General features: G+C 43.0%; 1 protein-coding gene across 1 annotated transcript in view; it reads right to left on the bottom strand.

Moving 5' to 3' along the window:
- Positions 1–576: 576 nt before the first annotated feature.
- The window catches only part of ezrb (ezrin b), a 33,480-nt gene continuing 16,198 nt past the window's right edge, over positions 577–17,858 (bottom strand). The window contains exons 5-14 of the mRNA XM_069173983.1: positions 14,258–14,532; positions 12,919–13,002; positions 12,489–12,635; positions 9,492–9,588; positions 8,879–9,042; positions 6,829–6,959; positions 5,614–5,774; positions 3,352–3,444; positions 2,795–3,034; positions 577–1,396 (exon numbers count right to left, since the gene is read on the bottom strand). Coding sequence (XP_069030084.1) covers positions 1,232–1,396; positions 2,795–3,034; positions 3,352–3,444; positions 5,614–5,774; positions 6,829–6,959; positions 8,879–9,042; positions 9,492–9,588; positions 12,489–12,635; positions 12,919–13,002; positions 14,258–14,532 — 1,557 coding nt within the window. The 3' untranslated portion in view covers positions 577–1,231. The remainder of the gene's footprint in view (positions 1,397–2,794; positions 3,035–3,351; positions 3,445–5,613; positions 5,775–6,828; positions 6,960–8,878; positions 9,043–9,491; positions 9,589–12,488; positions 12,636–12,918; positions 13,003–14,257; positions 14,533–17,858) is intronic.

Below are 17,858 nucleotides of genomic sequence, written 5' to 3'. Positions count from 1 at the left end.
CAAAGTTCACCTCAACCGTCGTTTTAACCTCCGTGGAGGACTAACACTAAAATATAAAACTAAAGATTTTGACATCTGTATTTTTTGCGACTGTGCATGTTGAGACCAACCATCTCGGCTGCAAGGGCACAGCCGGAGAGAAAGGCCACTTGGGAGGGTAAAAAGCACACATCACGTGCTCCTCTCTCACTCTACAGCGGCATGACACAGAACAGACAGAATCAAATATATTCAACTTAAGTGTCCCAGTCAACACAGTGCTCTGAAGAGGATAACGCTCCTCAGCATGCTGTGAATGCACGGCAAAAAAAAAAAATAAGAAAAAAAATAAGAAAACTAATCAAAAGTACCTAGATAGTTAGCAGTCTCTTTAATTGATTTCAATGTCATGCAGCCGGATATCTCCTACAGTAAAAAATAATAATTTACAGTTAAATCTCTTTAATTTAGTGATCTAAAGGAAAACATGGAACATAAGACTGTTAATATTTTGGTCAATATATAAAACCTTTGAAACATATTGAATGTCTTTGTTATCATTAGTAGATAGCAAAATAGCAAAAATATACAAACCAAGATGAAATACCCTTTGTAATATCCCATATACAGTATAAATATCAAACTAGGCTTGATTTTTAACCTATATTGAATATTGAATAGAAATATTAAACATAAATGGAAGTGTTCAAATATAATGGAAAACAAAAATAAACATACATTTTCCTTATACTGTTTTCCCCTTTCTGAGTGGTCGCTATGGGTGACAAACTGTCCTTTTTCTTCCTACACAGCAAATGACAGACGTCAAAAAGAAGCCAGGCTTTGATTACATTTTCTATGTGCACGTCATGAAAATACTAAATTTGGCTAGTCCCGTTACTTCATCACACCTCTGGTTAAAAACGAACGTGATTTTGGTCTGCAGTGATCAAATTACACGCAATCAAATACACAAAGAAGATTTAAAACACTAAGAAGAGAAAGAAGAACGAAGGTTTTGGCACTAAGTTTTGGTCAGGTTTTTTGCAAAGCCTTGCATCCCGCCAGACGAACAGGAGTTCATCTCCCTGTAAGCGGTGCCGCCGTCCCCCGCCGCTGCGCTTCTACTGCTCCGGTTACGTCTGCAACCGCTGTGTTAAACGTGCCCGAGCATGTTTGTGTGTCGGCCCGAGACGTAGTGACCATTCAGAAAGGGTACGCGGCTGAGCGCCGAAGGCTTCTTTTTGTTTTTTTATAAGGCCTCAAACTCGTCGATCCTCTGCTTGGTGTTGCCCTGCCTGATCTGTCGCAGGGTCTTGTATTTGTCTCGGCCGGCCCGGACGTTCTCGCAGTGCAGGAGGTCGTTCTGGGTGTTCTTCGTGTCGTCGCGCATCTGAGCCAGCTCTGAGGTCAGGGCCTGAGAAGGAGAAGGAGAAGGAGAAGGAGAAGGAGATGAGAGCACAGAAACGACCACGCCAATACAACTTTAAGAGTGGTCATTAGTAATGTTACAGTGACGCTGGCAGTGTCTCGATTCATGTACTTCTGTTGGTACACCTGCACGTTGGCACGCTTACTTGTATTGTGCTTGAATTTTGAAAGGGGAGCGTCTCAAACTGCATTCTGCCGCTCTGCACTTAATGACGACGAACGCAACATTTGAAAACGTCACCTGCCGAAATATCTGTTGTCTTTGCTCATTTCACTAAAAAACCCCGAAGGCGGTTTAATGCCCTCTGTGTGTCACTTTGTAAAAAAAAATACACACTTTGTGCGTGGACATGTACAACTTTTTATTTGAATAGCGCTGCATTCAGCGCACTGCAGCTTCCTCGGAGGCCGGTTTGCAGTTTGAAAACAGCTCGGCGGTCTCTTCCCGTCTGCCATGTAGTTTTTCCGTTACGAGTACACTGTCTGGTACAGATGGATCGTGATTTTAGAATATTTGAGTAGTAATCGAAATATAAAAACTCAAATCTTCCTTCCTTATTGCCCATTTTTACCACCGGCTGGTTGTAATGCATTACTCTCACTAGAAGGTGGCGAAAATGCCCCTAAAAGCTGTTTGCCGGCTGCCAATTAAAGATCATAATAAAAATAATAATAATAACAATAATAATAATAAGAGCATGTAACCACCAGGCGCCAGAGCTTTAGAGGTAAAACTGTGTGTCGCTGTGAGATTAGATGCCGCGATGTTAACAGGAGAAATGTGGGTTAATAGTCAAATACTAATCAAATTGTTCTGAGTGATTATGGAATTGTAATTTTGCTTGAAATGCCCATCCCTACCATCTGGGTGCTCACAGTGCGCTGAATGCTGCTGCACTTGTGTACTCACAATAGCAAATGGAAGTAGCCTACGCGAGTACGCAAATTGAAACATCCTCTCACTGTCTGACTTCGTCCAACATCACGACGACTCAGTTTAAGGTGATTATAAACTACTGAAAACGTAATTATTATTGTTATAGTCCTAAATCTTACTCACTGGTCCTTTTAATAGTCAACTGATAAACTCATGAGAGGCCGTAATGTGCTGCAAAACTTCTCTAAAGCCGTGAAAGAACTCGTACATTTTCAGAAAATGATCACCTCGCGGTGCTGCAGCACGTCTGTCAACCTCCTCATTCATTCTTTCATTCATTCATCCATTCATTCATTCATTCTTTCATTCATTCATTCATTCTTTCATTCATTCATTCATTCATTCATTCTTTCATTCACATGAAGGGAATTTAAAATCGTATTTGCATCTCGTGACTGATTGACTGAGAGGTGTTCATTTTCTCGGCCCAGACGGCGCCTTCCTCACCTTCAGCTGTTTCTGCACGCGTTCGTTCTTCTCGGCCTCCGTCAGGCGGTCCTCCTCGTTGCGGTGGTCGTTGATGCCTTCATACTGAAGGTCGGCGCTGTTCGTGCTGGCGTTCTCCTCGCTGTCGCTGTTGTCGTCCAGGTTGTCGTACATGGGAGGAGGCGGAGGCGGCGGGGGCACCGTCATCACCATGTTCAGCTCCTCCTTGGTCTTTATCAGATCATCCTGGGCCTCGCGGGCCTGGAGACAAACGGAGAGCGTCAGTTGAACTCTTGTCTTGTCTCTGATCTGAGGCCGAACACAGGGTTTGTTACACGGCTCCAGATTCCTCACATTTGTTTCCTTTTTTGCATTTGATCCGTCCTAAGTTTAAAATTACAAGCACCCAAAACTCTTAAAAGCAAAACAAACCAAAGTAAAGAAAGAGTCTAAACTAATCTGATTCCTTCCGAGTAATGTACTGGTCTCGTCTGCTGTAAATCTTCCCAGCAGACAGAAATAGCTGAATGAGCCTCAGTAAACTGGACATCAGCTGGTGCATCCGTTAAAGCTCTCACCCTGAGCTGCCATGAATCAGCCTCCTCCTCCTTGCGCTTCTTGGCCTCCTCCAGCAGGGAGATCTTGGCTGTGTGCTCTGCCAGCTCTGCAGCCTGACAAACAACAGGAGCACAATTTAATACAGGTCGGCGAGTAAAGATGAAAAAAAATGTGATTTATGATCTTGTTCTCGTAAATTACCGATAATGTTCAGTTTTACTGCAGCAGACCAGAACAAAATGAAATAATAGCACGAGATGGTTCTGATTCCTTTAATCTTGGCCCCGTAAAGTCAAATTAGTTTCCATAAATGAATATAGCGAGCTGCAACCAATAGGTGTTCATACTATCGTGACTCCTTCCTGACTTTTAAGTACTAAACAACTAAAGACAAGCATTATTAAGTATATTTGAATATGCAAATTGAACTATAATGCTTCTTAGACTCTTCGTTACACAAGTGCCTGGATTGAGGGAGAAGAAAACATTTCCTTTAATTTCTAAAGATATTTTTGTCATTCATAATTGTGAATAAGAAGAGAAGTAAGAAGACTTTCCTTAATCTTACATTTTTTTTTTATATAGAAAATTATCTAATACGTTTTACTTTCAGGACTCAAAATAATAATAAATTGTGTAAATACATATATTAAACGGTTTAAAGTAAGATTTATTAGATGTGAAATAATCCACTTTAAAAATCACTCTAAATTGTCAGCATCTAAAAAGTGTAATCATCATGATGTGTGCTAAATCCTGTCTGCCCACCACAGGGTGAACAGGGTGAACACGGTGAACGGGTGAACAGGGTGAACACGGTGAACGGGGTGAACAGGTGAACAGGGTGAACAGGTGAACAGGTGAACAGGGTGAACGGGTGAACAGGGTGAACACGGTGAACACGGTGAACAGGGTGAACACGGTGAACGGGTGAACAGGGTGAACGGGGTGAACACGGTGAACACGGTGAACGGGGTGAACGGCGTGAACGGGGTGAACACGGTGAACGGGTGAACGGGGTGAACACGGTGAACACGGTGAACACGGTGAACGGGGTGAACACGGTGAACAGGGTGAACACGGTGAACGGGTGAACAGGGTGAACAGGTGAACACGGTGAACACGGTGAACAGGGTGAACACGGTGAACAGGGTGAACACGGTGAACGGGTGAACAGGGTGAACAGGTGAACACGGTGAACACGGTGAACAGGGTGAACACGGTGAACGGGTGAACAGGGTGAACAGGTGAACACGGTGAACACGGTGAACACGGTGAACGGGGTGAACGGGGTGAACACGGTGAACAGGGTGAACGGGGTGAACGGGTGAACAGGTGAACGGGGTGAACGGCGTGAACAGGTGAACAGGTGAACAGGTGAACGGGGTGAACGGGGTGAACACGGTGAACACGGTGAACGGGGTGAACGGGGTGAACGGGGTGAACGGGTGAACAGGGTGAACGGGGTGAACGGGGTGAACGGGGTGAACGGGTGAACAGGTGAACAGGTGAACAGGTGAACGGGGTGAACGGGTGAACGGGGTGAACGGGGTGAACGGGGTGAACGGGTGAACACGGTGAACAGGGTGAACGGCGTGAACGGGGTGAACGGGTGAACAGGTGAACAGGTGAACAGGTGAACGGGGTGAACGGGTGAACGGGGTGAACAGCTCGTCTCTCACCACTGAACTGACCAGTAAACACTGAACCTGCTTCAGCTGCTCAGTGAGAGTCGCCTTTGGATCACTGGCCCTTGAAATGATGATGTGAAAGCTGTTCAGCTGGAAAATTCAGTCCCTCAGTGATAACACAGAGACACTATTATTAAGAAGTGCATTTAAAACGAGTTGATTGCCCGACTCCCACATGTCTTCAGTCAGTGGAAGTGACGGAGACTTACTCCATTGCACAAGCGTCTTTATAGGGTTTAAGTTAAAAAACAAAAACAAAGTGTGTCGGCCTGATAAAACGCTGCTGCTGCGTGGCGGTCAGAAGCGAAGGGGTGCGGTCCAGCTGGACTCCACAAAGTGGTTTTGTGTGGAGCTCCTGTAGCCGGGCGCTGCTGAATACTGCACCCTGCATGTGGCTGGTACAGAGCGGGACAAACAGCCGACAACAGATTCCCAGAGCCCACTTCAAGTCTTTTGTGGACGAATCTGCAAGGCCTTTTCATTTTTTTTTATGGAAATGAATAAGTATTGTCACAGCGGTTGGCTGATATTGGAATATTTAACTCGTCTTTAAGTCCCTAAATTCCAAGACTGCGTCATTAGACTACTAACCAGCTGCTCCTGGTCCTTCTTCTGGTCCTCGGCCTGGCGGGCCAGCTCCTCTTTAGCCAGCAGGGCTGCCTGACGCTCCGCCTCCAGACGAGCCGCCTCCTCCTCGGCTCTCCTGCGCTCCTGCTCCAGCATCATGGCTCTCTGGACCTGGTCCTGCAGATCTGAAACACAGAGGGGAGGCAGAGGAAAAAGAAATATGAGACAAAAACTAAACTTGTATGTATTTATGCTCACAGCACAAAAAGGAAAGATTTTCAGCAGTTTTATGAAATATTCCAGCTGCAGTTGTGTCTTTTTTTTTTTAGACCTGAATCCAAGATGAAGACCTGCGATTGTCTCCTTTTCTAGTGATAAATATTAGATATTTTATTATTGGTAACATATATACAAAAGCTCTACCAGAGTCTTTCTAGAATAAGTGCAAGTGATACGTTAAATTACAGTTATTTTCAGTGTTAACGGAAAGATAGAGCTTTAAAGTGTCAAAAAGGTGAAATGATACTGGTATTACTCTGTGTAAAATCAGCTGCTATTTAAAGCCTTTAAAAACAAACGCTGCAAATCTTTAGGAGCTAATTTATTAGGAAACTAAAGAACGAGCCCTGGAGTTACTTAATGATCTTAAGACTGCGAGCAACCTTCTTCTTAAAGTCATTTTTAAACACATGACTGCAGACAAGATTAGAAACAGGTCAAATATGAAGATTAGAGCCCCACGCAGAGCTTTTGTTTGTCTGTTTTGGATATTGAAATATAGACATATAATAAACACAAATATTAAGAAAAGTACTGATGGCGGTGCGTCATGCTGAGCAGCTTATAATTAATTCATTGTTTTGGCTCCTGTTCAACTGTAACCTGCAAATATAACCTGTTAGCTTTTTGTTTACCTATCAGAGTAACCACACACACACACACACACACACACACACACACACACACACACACACACACACACACACACACACACACACACACACACACACACACACACACACACACTCTCTCTCTCCCTCTCTCTCTTTTTTCCCATACAAACACACTGTGTCCTCATGGTTACATGATGGATGAGCTGCTAAAATCCCCTCCTCCCCAGCCCCTCCTCTCTCCTCCCTCCCCACCCCCCCTCCTCCCTCCCCAGCCCCTCCTCTCTCCTCCCTCCCCACCCCCCTCCTCCCTCCCCACCCCCTCCTCTCTCCTCCCTCCCTTCCTGACCTCTCTCTGCCTTCTTGGTCTTCTCTTCGAACTGGTAGAGCCTCATCATCAGATCCTGCTTCTCTTGCTCCATCTGCTCCTTCTCTTTCTCGATGGCCTCCCTCTTCTTCTTCTCGTTCTCCAGCTGGGCTCTGCAGATAACACACAACCACCGTGAGCCCACAAAAACAGCTGACGGTTGATGCATCGTGACGACGGCACACACATAAACCAAGATTCACCGCATGTTTGCACAAGCAGCTTCACTACTCAAATAATCAGCTCCATTTTTTTTACTTTTACTTTTATTTTATTTTATTCTTTTACATCCCGTTCCTTCTTTTCATGACTGTTTCCTTGTCCTTGTGTGTTTTTATGACGTGCAGCACACGGAAGTGTTTTTCTGGCGTTCTCCAAAACAAACTATTGCTTATTTAAAATGTTTGAACATTTCCTTGTTGTATTTTGATCGCAGCTGCTGAAGCCACAGCCGAGAATCTCCCTCTGGGATTTGTTTGTGTTTGTTGATGCTTCTCGAGGGGATCATGACAACCCGTGTGTCGTGCCCGTATTTGGCCACCGGCCCGGCCTCTCTCAGCCTCTTACCACCGAGAGCTACTGTGTGTGAAGCTCAAACTCCCGCCTGCCGGCCCCCTGGTGATCTAATGGCTCTCCCTGTAGTATTCAGCGTGTTGTCTGCTCGACGTTACATCACCATGTTTGAACAGCTGTACGGGACAGACAGCGGGCCGACAGCTGTTGCTGAGACCAGGGTCAACATCCATTCGCTTTCAGTTAAGCCCGTACAGGAAGTAGACTTCCTTCACTTGAAAAGGAATGTCGGGTTATTACCCGATGAGTGCTTCACTTCGCACGCCGAGTTGCGTCATGGTTCTCTCTGTAAGGTGAGTTGAGAAGAATTTCTGCCGCTGCAACCGAACTAGGTCAAACTATTCGAGGTGGTGGAACGTTTGGTCACTTCAGAAAGTATTCAGACCGCTCCACTTTTGGCACATTTTATTTAATTTTAAATGGATAAAGTTGACATTTTTGTCACCCGTTTAAATTCAATTACCCACAACGAAAAAGTAAAAAGTTGTTTTTATAATTTGTGGCAAATGTCAACTCAAGAACTGAAATCCATGTACAATCAAATTGCAATAAAGTCTACAAGAAGTGGAGGGGTCTTAATACTTATTTGAAGGTTTGAAGATTTCTGGTCGGACAAAACCAGATTTTTGAAGGCATCACTGAATTTGGGGTATTTTTTTAATGGGATCAATCAATAACAGAAATAATTACCTGCTGCAGCACTAAACTGTTTCAAAAAGGTTAATTTGGGGTTAGTTGTTCAAATATACAATATAAAAAAATAGGCCTGGCTTATGATGGTTAAATCATTATCAATGTTGATATCTTCCAAATAGCAATATATTAGGAATGTTTGTGCTTAAAGATTTACATCAAGACACATTTTAAATCTAAATTGCATAAAAATGTCTTTAGTTCCAGCTTCCACCACGTCTGAGATTTATCACTAAACTTTGTTAATGTCTTTAGGATTTCAGTTTTGATGGTCAAACAAAAAAGATGTAAAGAGGTCAAATTACACTTTGATAAATATTTGATGATATTCTGACATTTTATAAACAAAATGATTGAACCATTAATTGAGCAAACAACTGGCAGATAAATGGATAAATATTCACTTGTTGCAGCCATAGTAATGACCTGGGTCCCAGTGGAAAACATACACTTATTTGTTTTTAATCATAGTTTTATCAGAGTCATTAATTGGTAATAACCTTTATTATCAAATGATGCAGCTGAAATTTTGTAAACAATAATACTGAATTATCATCCAGCCCTTATAAAAACCTATAAATTCTTCTGTAGTCAAGAAACTCCAAAGTGGCTCACATCTTAATATTAAATACAGTTTATGACCATATCGGAGGTCATTTTGTCCAAATGTTACTTCAGTCAGTGTGAAACAGATTTCATAAAGAAATCCAAGCAACATCACTACAGTCAGCAGTTCCTTTCTTCTGTGTGAACATCTGTATCGTACCTCTCCATCTGCTTCTGCTGCTTCTCCTCTCTGGCCTGGGCCTTCATCTGCTGCACCTCGATCGTGTCGGGCTTGCGGCGCCGCATGTACAGCTCGTGGTTGCCCATGCACAGCTGCAGGATGCGCTTGTTGATGCGCAGTCTCGGGGCATAAAACACAAAGTCCTGACAAAGAGAAGACAGAACAGACACCGGACTTAATAAACCTTCAGCTGCCGGCCCATTGTGGGGAAACTTCTCTGCAGATTACTGCTAAAAACACTCATACACAGACTGCTCCACTCAGTGTGTGTGTGTGTGTGTGTGTGTGTGTGTGTGTGTGTGTGTGTGTGTCACTAATAGCATTGCCTGGAAAGCTATGCTCGATCGCACTGCAGATACGTCCAATGTTTTTTCTCTCCACTGCAGAGACATGATGCTGCAGGTAAAACGGAAGCAGAGGGCTTCAGTACAGATGCCGACTGCAACTCAATAAGCTCTGAAAAGTCTAATTTGACCTAAAGAGGAACAAGATCTCCTAAACTGGAGGAGACTGAGAACTAATAAGGAGGCTTGCATATTTTGATGTTTAGAAATGTTAGCATGTGTGACATCTTGGATGAAATTTTACTCACTGGAGATTTCTTGTCAATAGGCTTGATGATGAACTTCTTGTCGTTGAAGGAAATGTTTCTGATCTCACTCCAGGGGAAGCCAATCTTCGGGGTCAATCTGAGGCAGAGACCACAGGAACATTAGACTGTGATACATATCGCACTAAGAGTGTCATAATGTAACTTGGATGTAACCTGGGATAACACATAATCACACCTTCTGATATGTTTGGACTAACAACAAAAAAACTGATATTATAAAAATCCAAAATATTTACAAAAGCTGCAGTCAGTTTTGTTATGTGCTGACGTTCCATTCAGGCACATTATATCACAGCACAATGTAAATCTTCATTCATTATAAGGGAGGGACACGGCTAGACACATTGGTGATATACACATATTGATTTATCATATATATTGCTATTTTAAGTATTTATATATAATATGTTATCGTCATGGTAGGAAACTAAATATTGTCATATTTTAAATATCATATGACTGCATCACAGTAAAGTGATATTTTCTGAACTTACCAGACTGTTGAAGCTGTCCTATTATTTGCCTTTACCCACTTAGTCAGTATGTCCACATTACTGATGATTACCTATCCAAAATGTAAATATCTAGCACCAATAGTCATGCCTACAATACAATAGAAATATTGATATGGAGGTGTCTTTGAATAATAGTCGAATAGTTCCCAGCAAATATCAAATACTATTTTTGCTTAAAACAGCCATCCGTAGTCCTTCATTTCAATGACATGCCATCAATCGACTGCTCCAAACTGTAGCATCAGAATAAACCTCTCTGAACATGAATTACTGTATCCACAGCTCAAGTTTGAGGGGTGAATCTCGGGTGTGGCTCACAGCTCTGTCGGGCCAGACAAAGTGAACGGATGCCAACATCATTCAACACAATGCAGGGCAGCAGTGTAAACATCAGACGGGCCGAAAGTGTTGTAATCTGGAGAAGCAGCCATCCACCTCGCATCGAAACCCTGCTGTGAAACAGAACTCCCGAAACTGGAATTTTCCTCCCTCACTGACCCTGACACGTGTGAGGAATTGAGAGAACAGTGTGGAAATGATCTGCTGAATATTTCTATTAGAGTATTGTGGTTTATTGAGCTGTGCTTTATCAATGATTTCATATAAGCGGAAACAACAGATACATGCTTTTATTTAGTTGGTTCGTTTCTGGCATATTATTATAAAAAACATAAAATGAATATATATATATATATATATATACACAATACCTGAAGATATTCATTTTATGGTGATATAAAAGCAGCGAATCATCAGAGTAGAAACTTAAACTAGAGAATGTTGCTTGAAAAATGAACTTTTGGATGCATTATCATTACTTGAATTGATTAAAAGTGATTAATTGATCTACCGTTTTAGCTGTGGTGTCAAAAATACAAGTAAAACATATGTAAAGGGCTCAGATACTGTTGTATCCTGATTAGATACCAAAGTTACAACTGAGTCGGGGTAAATTCATCTACTGCAATGCAGAAAAACGGAAACTGATGTATGGCTTTTTTTCTAATGTAACTAACAGTAAAATACGTGAACCTGTTGTGTGAACGGCTGCACTGTGGGAGTGGGTTTGACTTAAGGAAAAAAGCCTCGGCTAAAGAAACAAGGAACTGTCCTGTTTAATAAGCAGCGCTGCGATTAGCGGAGCAGCAGGAGCACAAGGAGTTAAACCAGCTCCGGATTGCACCTCGGTGAAGCCTTGGCTGCACTGCTGCATTGTGGCCGCTGCCCTCATTGGAGAGACAGTGTTGTAGGTTGGCCTCACATTCTTAAGTGCTGCACAGCTTGAAAAACCAGTCGGCGTAGCCATGGTTACCACAGAGGGCACCGTGGAGGAGAGGCATTTCTTTGTTGATCCCAGGGAACACAAAGAGACAGCCTCACACAAGGAGGATCTAGTACCTACTCCTCTGTCTTGTTGGAGGTTTCATACTCCACATGAGTTACAATAACTGAAAGAGTAGATGAACATTTAACACAATGGCAGTCAGTAATTAAATCTTTTAGATTTGAGAAGACTAAAAGCCTGTAGAGGTTCAATTAGAGGCCTCCTGACGCGGCTGACTCGCTAAACGTTGTCATTATGCCGCCATCAACGTGCTGGATTCATCTCCGCTGACACAGTGCAGCCGTTTTAATAAGAGAAGAGCCACAATCTCAACTCAGCCGCGGCGCTGCCGGCAGCATTTCCAGCGCAGCGTCAGTGGCTGAAAAGCAAGTCACCTGGGATGAAGTGCTCCTTTAACAGTGTACTTCACTCCAATAACCCCAAAGAGGAGGAGGCCACCAGCCACGGGAGTTCTCACAACTCATTTCACCACACAGAGAGGGTGATTATCTCACAAACTGTCCTGCCCTACAAACAGAGTGGAAATCGCCACCGAAGCCAGACTGGATGATGGAAACACCACGTCACACATCTCAAACAGCAGCTTTCATTGTAGGTCCAACGGCAAAAACCGCAGGATGATACAAAGTAGGAATATTTACATTTCTGTTTCTGGTAAAACAGAAAAACTGGGTAAAAAAAAATTCAGCGAGTTTAACTCGGTGTTACGGGACTGAGACGAGAGCCAGAACAGAGTCAAGCAGAGATAAAGACAAGACAGGACAATAAGACTACAAATGTAAAAAAAAATAAAATTAAAAAAAAAAAGTAAATTATGTGATAAAAACCCTCAAGATAAAAACTGTATTGTTTCACCTCAGAGAAGATTTAAATGTCACTACAGCTATGCAGATTTCAGATAATACATAGACATGTCCGTATCCATTCAGCCTTCATTGTTATTCCTGTCATACTGTCTGCTGAGAAACAGGAGCGGTGATCAAGTACAGACGTGGACCTGGCTCGGCAGGTTTCGCTCTGTCACAACGCTGCAGCTCGCAACAATATGCAGGAATCAGGAGCCACGACAGACACCAACACTGAGTGAGGCCGGTTACTTTGAGACACAGTGCTTACTTGTCGTCCTTCTCATAAATGTTGAGTCCCAGCGCGTCCACTCCCAGCCACAGCTCTGTTCCCTTCTTGTTCTTGATGTCAAAGTAGTTGACTCCGTACATTTCCAGGTCCTGAGCGATCTTCAGGTACTCCAGCATAGCATCCTCCCTGCAAGAGAGATCTCACGGGATTAATAACAATAATAATATATTCACAAACTGTATTTCTACAGAACTTTTCAAAAGCAAAGTTACAAAGTGCTTAACAAGGTATTTCCAGGATTAAAACATTACAAGTGAGGCTTAAAAAAAAAAACAGGCAGAAATATGACCAGTAACGATTAAGAATAAAATAGGTAAGAAAAAGTAAAGAAAAAAAAATGCTTAGAAATGAAAAAGGCAGAATTAAAGTAAATCTTATCAGCTCCACGTTCAAGTTCGCGTGGACTCACTTCAACATGCCGTGGTGCTCCTCGTGCCACACCTGGATCCTCTCCTCCCACTGCTCTCTGGATAACTTGTGCTGCTCCAGGACTCTACAGACAGAGAGAGAAAACCACAACTGTCAGCTGCAACACCAACCACCAACAAACCGGTCTGTTCTGCAGCGTTATGGACTCCATTTTCCTGCAAGTGAGTTGTGGAAAGTGCTTTAATTTTTTTAGTATTGTGGTCATTTCCCTGAGGCGTCGTGTTTCCCTCGTTGGCACAAGTTCAGTGTTTTGGCTACTTGTTGTGCATCGGAGTGAGAGATACAGCACAATGGGGAGTGTGCCAATGGTAACTGAGCAACGCACGGGAATTTGATGTCAAGACTGACTTCATTTTTGCATCTATTTTACACACATGCGAAAAAAAAAAAAAGACTTCTACTTTGATGAAGACCAGCGAGGCGAGATGATGACCGTCTGCCCTCTTAAGTACAACAAATGTGCTTTTTAGGCGTCTTTTTTTTTCTGCACGGTTTCTTAGTTTAGTAACAACTTCCAGATACACAGTATGGCTTTCAATATGTCAATTGATGCCTAATTTATATTTCTGATGACTACCACACTGTCCTCTCAGTAGAAACAGGTCCAGAGTCTCTGCTTCCATCTGTCGCTGTATCGTGGTGGTCGGATACTTCCTCTCCGGCAGACGAGAGGAGCTGATAAGACACGATCATCACCAATCCCTGACGCACCCACGTTTAAACTATTTTAAATCTCTCCTGGAAGTGCACCAGAGCTGCACGGCCCGCTCTCAGCCGGGATCTTTTGGCACTCTGGACTGTGCTTTGTAGCGAGTGCCAGGATTATTGGTGTAATAGAGCTTTGATCCTCCTTGTGAATATTCTAATGTAACCACAGAGTTCATCCCGTTCTGTTTTCAATTCTACCAGTTTCTGTACGAGAGTTCAGTTGGTAGCTTCATATACCGGCAGTGTTGATGGTGTACGGAGAGCTAATCTGGATAGAAGGAACACATTGTCTAGAAATAATGATCGTTACGTAAACGGCTCCTCTTTTGTTTCTAGCGGTGGAGATGGTGATTTTCTTTGCAGCAGGTTCGACCAGTGCTGCTGATTGGAGCACTTTCCCACTCTTTCTGTTTTTTTAGTTCCTTCTTTCTCTAAGATTTCTCTTTTTATTGAATAATTATCTCCTTTAACAGACTTGTTTTCTGGCAGCACCAAGTGCAGTGCCTTCCGACGAATAACCCAAGTGTATGACTGCATAACATCTTGCCTTGATCTAAATTTCACCACAACAATGCCCAATTTGTTGTCCTGAGCCCACCGGCACACCTCACCTGTGTGGCAGCAGCCGTTCGGACAGCAGGTATCCGGGCTGGTGCACTTCTTTGTTGTAGTCTCCGAACTTGGCCTGAACGGAGTAGGAGGCCAGCAGCACGGCTGTCTCTGGTGGGCAGTAGACCTCGTCGCTCAGGATGCCCTCTTTCACCTGCAGGAAGAAGAGCTTCTGGGTGATGTCCTGGATCAGCTCCTCAGCGACATCCTCTGGGAAGAACTTGGCCCGAAACTTGAACTGCAGCGGGTTCTCCTTCTTCACGTCTTGAGACGACACCTGGAAACAATTTGAAATCATAGTTAAATAACCTATATGGTCATATTATGTGTGCATGAAAGGAATAGATTGATATTATAAATACGGTTTTTCACTTTCTTGCAGAGAGTTAGATGAGAGCCTGAAAAGCTGAGTTAATGGACTGCCAGCTCCGGCTGCTAAAATGTCAAATTAAAAGCTGTATTGTACAAACGTCAGTATTGTCAGTCATGTTTAGAGTAGACTAGTGGGTGTGGCCAAATGCAATGACATTGAAGTAAAGCGTTTGTTTCGGAATATAGTTCCAACAATGGTGGCCGTGGTAGAGCAAGAGCAGGCGATACGAAAAGTCGCAGCAACGCTAGCAAATATTGAGGAATTGAGGCAGAAGCAAAAACAATGCTTCTTGTATCCTTAAATTTTCTTTACAAAGTCTGCAGTGGTCATTTATGGCGTTACACCTTGCTCTCTTGAGGGAGGGTCTTTCCTCTTGGTGATTTTTGGAAAAACCACATACGTCACATGGTGGTCAAGGCTGATTTGTTAAAGGCTGCTCGAATACTTTTCCAAATCAACCCGAGGTCTACACCCAGTATAATGAAACGAGTGGAAATAATATCCCAAGAAAGGGTGGCCAACCCCGTATATTTACAGTGAATTTGGGTCTGGTAACACCAGGCTAAACAAAATCATGATGCTGTAAAAAGTATAAATAATGTTTTCTCTGTCAAACATGTCACTTGTATTATTGGCTACAAAAGAGTCACAATCAGCAGACTAAATACTGGATGTCAACACTTTACACAGAAGGAACCACAAAGTTCTGCAGTTCAATGAGCCACATCGGCCTCACCAAAAGAGGATCTCCCCTCTCATTTAGTGGAAATACACTTTATTAACTCCCAGCTGCAGTACTTGTTGACACAATGTGCCTCTTCCTTTAATTTCAAAACAGGAACCAAGCGGTCTTGATGGAGAGAATGGGGCCGGGAATTTTCCAGTTTGAGCTTTGCATTGTGCTGATGAGCTGCAGCGCCGTGTCAGCACACAGTTTACAGTTTACTGCTGCTGACTGAGGCAAGCATAACCCTCTGTCTTTCTCTTTCTCTCTCAGTTACCCTTGTTCATGATTGTAAAATGCAAAAGGTGCAACTTTAGAAATTTGACTAGATAGGTTTGCATGGTTTGTCACGTTTATTTTAGTCTGGGTAAACAATGTTCTTCAAAACCATGAGACAAAAACAGCTTTGCTCTAGTTTTTGTACAGTGTGTGTTTAATGTAGCCCTTTTACTCATTAGAGCCAGTAAAACCTCACGTACAGTGGGTACGGAAAGTATTCAGACCCCTTTAAATTTTTCACTCTTTGTTTTATTGCAGCCATTTGCTAAAATCAAAAAAGTTCATTTTATTTCTCATTAATGTACACTCAGCACCCCATCTTGACAGAAAAAAACAGAAATGTAGAAATTTGTGCAAATTTATTAAAAAAGAAAACCTGAAATATCACACGGTCATAAGTATTCAGACCCTTTGCTCAGTATTGAGTAGAAGCACCCTTTTGAGCTCGTACAGCCATGAGTCTTCTTGGGAATGATGCAACAAGCTTTTCACACCTGGATTTGGGGATCCTCTGCCATTCTTCCTTGCAGATCCTCTCCAGTTCCGTCAGGTTGGATGGTGAACGTTGGTGGACAGCCATTTTCAGGTCTCTCCAGAGATGCTCAATTGGGTTTAGGTCAGGGCTCTGGCTGGGCCAGTCAAGAATGGTCACAGAGTTGTTCCGAAGCCACTCCTTTGTTATTTTAGCTGTGTGCTTCGGGTCATTGTCTTGTTGGAAGGTGAACCTTCGGCCCAGTCTGAGGTCCAGAGCACTCTGGAAGAGGTTTTCTTCCAGGATATCTCTGTACTTGGCCGCATTCATCTTTCCTTCAATTGCAACCGGTCGTCCTGTCCCTGCAGCTGAAAAACACCCCCATAGCATGATGCTGCCACCACCATGTTTCACTGTTGGGATTGTATTGGGCAGGTGATGAGCAGTGCCTGGTTTTCTCCACACATACCGCTGAGAATTAACGCCAAAAAGTTCAATCTTGGTCTCATCAGACCAGAGAGTCTTATTTCTCATAGTCTGGGAGTCCTTCATGTGTTTTTTGTCAAACTCTATGCGGGCTTTCATATGTCTTGCACTGAGGAGAGGCTTCCGTCGGGCCACTCTGCCATAAAGCCCCGACTGGTGGAGGGCTGCAGTGATAGTTGACTTTGTGGAACTTTCTCCCATCTCCCTACTGCATCTCTGGAGCTCAGCCACAGTGATCTTTGGGTTCTTCTTTACCTCTCTCACCAAGGCTCTTCTCCCACGATTGCTCAGTTTGTCTGGACGGCCAGGTCTAGGAAGAGTTCTGGTCGTCCCAAACTTCTTCCATTTAAGGATTATGGAGGCCACTGTGCTCTTAGGAACCTTGAGTGCTGCAGAAATTATTTTGTAACCTTGGCCAGATCTGTGCCTTGCCACAATTCTGTCTCTGAGCTCCTTGGACAGTTCCTTCGACCTCATGATTCTCATTTGCTCTGACATGCACTGTGAGCTGTAAGGTCTTATATAGACAGGTGTGTGCCTTTCCTAATCAAGGCCAATCAGTTTAATTAAACACAGCTGGACTCCAATGAAGGAGTAGAACCATCTCAAGGAGGATCAGAAGAAATGGACAGCATGTGAGTTAAATATGAGTGTCACAGCAAAGGGTCTGAATACTTATGACCATGTGATATTTCAGTTTTTCTTTTTTAATAAATTTGCACAAATTTCTACATTTCTGTTTTTTTCTGTCAAGATGGGGTGCTGAGTGTACATTAATGAGAAATAAAATGAACTTTTTTGATTTTAGCAAATGGCTGCAATGAAACAAAGAGTGAAAAATGTAAAGGGGTCTGAATACTTTCCGTACCCACTGTATATTTCGAAGTAGACAATTTAGCATCAGACTCCTATAAAATCTTTCAGACTCATGATGTACAGATACAAAAAAATATCAAAATTGAACCAGAGATCTTCTCTTTTTTATGCCACACATTCTTCTTTGTCAAAACCACATTACCTGACCAACTACAGTTTGTGATCCAGGTGTCTTTTTTTAAATTTTAACACTGACTCGTCCAGCTCCCTTTGAAGTATTACAGCCCAACACCTGGAAATAGACTCTGATGTGTAAAATCTGTGGAATTCCCCTTGAACAGATTATTCATTCAGAATCTGGTGTCAAAAGCCGCAGATTTATCAGATCAAACAGAAACTGTGATATCTGCACAATCTTGAACATCTGGAGTTCTGCTACTTGCCGGCGTGATT

Source organism: Embiotoca jacksoni, unplaced genomic scaffold (assembly GCF_022577435.1).
Source record: "Embiotoca jacksoni isolate LCO1_2020_lvr unplaced genomic scaffold, fEmbJac1.0.p SCAF_101, whole genome shotgun sequence".
NCBI lineage: Eukaryota > Metazoa > Chordata > Actinopteri > Embiotocidae > Embiotoca > Embiotoca jacksoni.
Note: the sequence above shows the minus strand (reverse complement) of the source record. Positions and strands in the feature narration are given on the sequence as shown.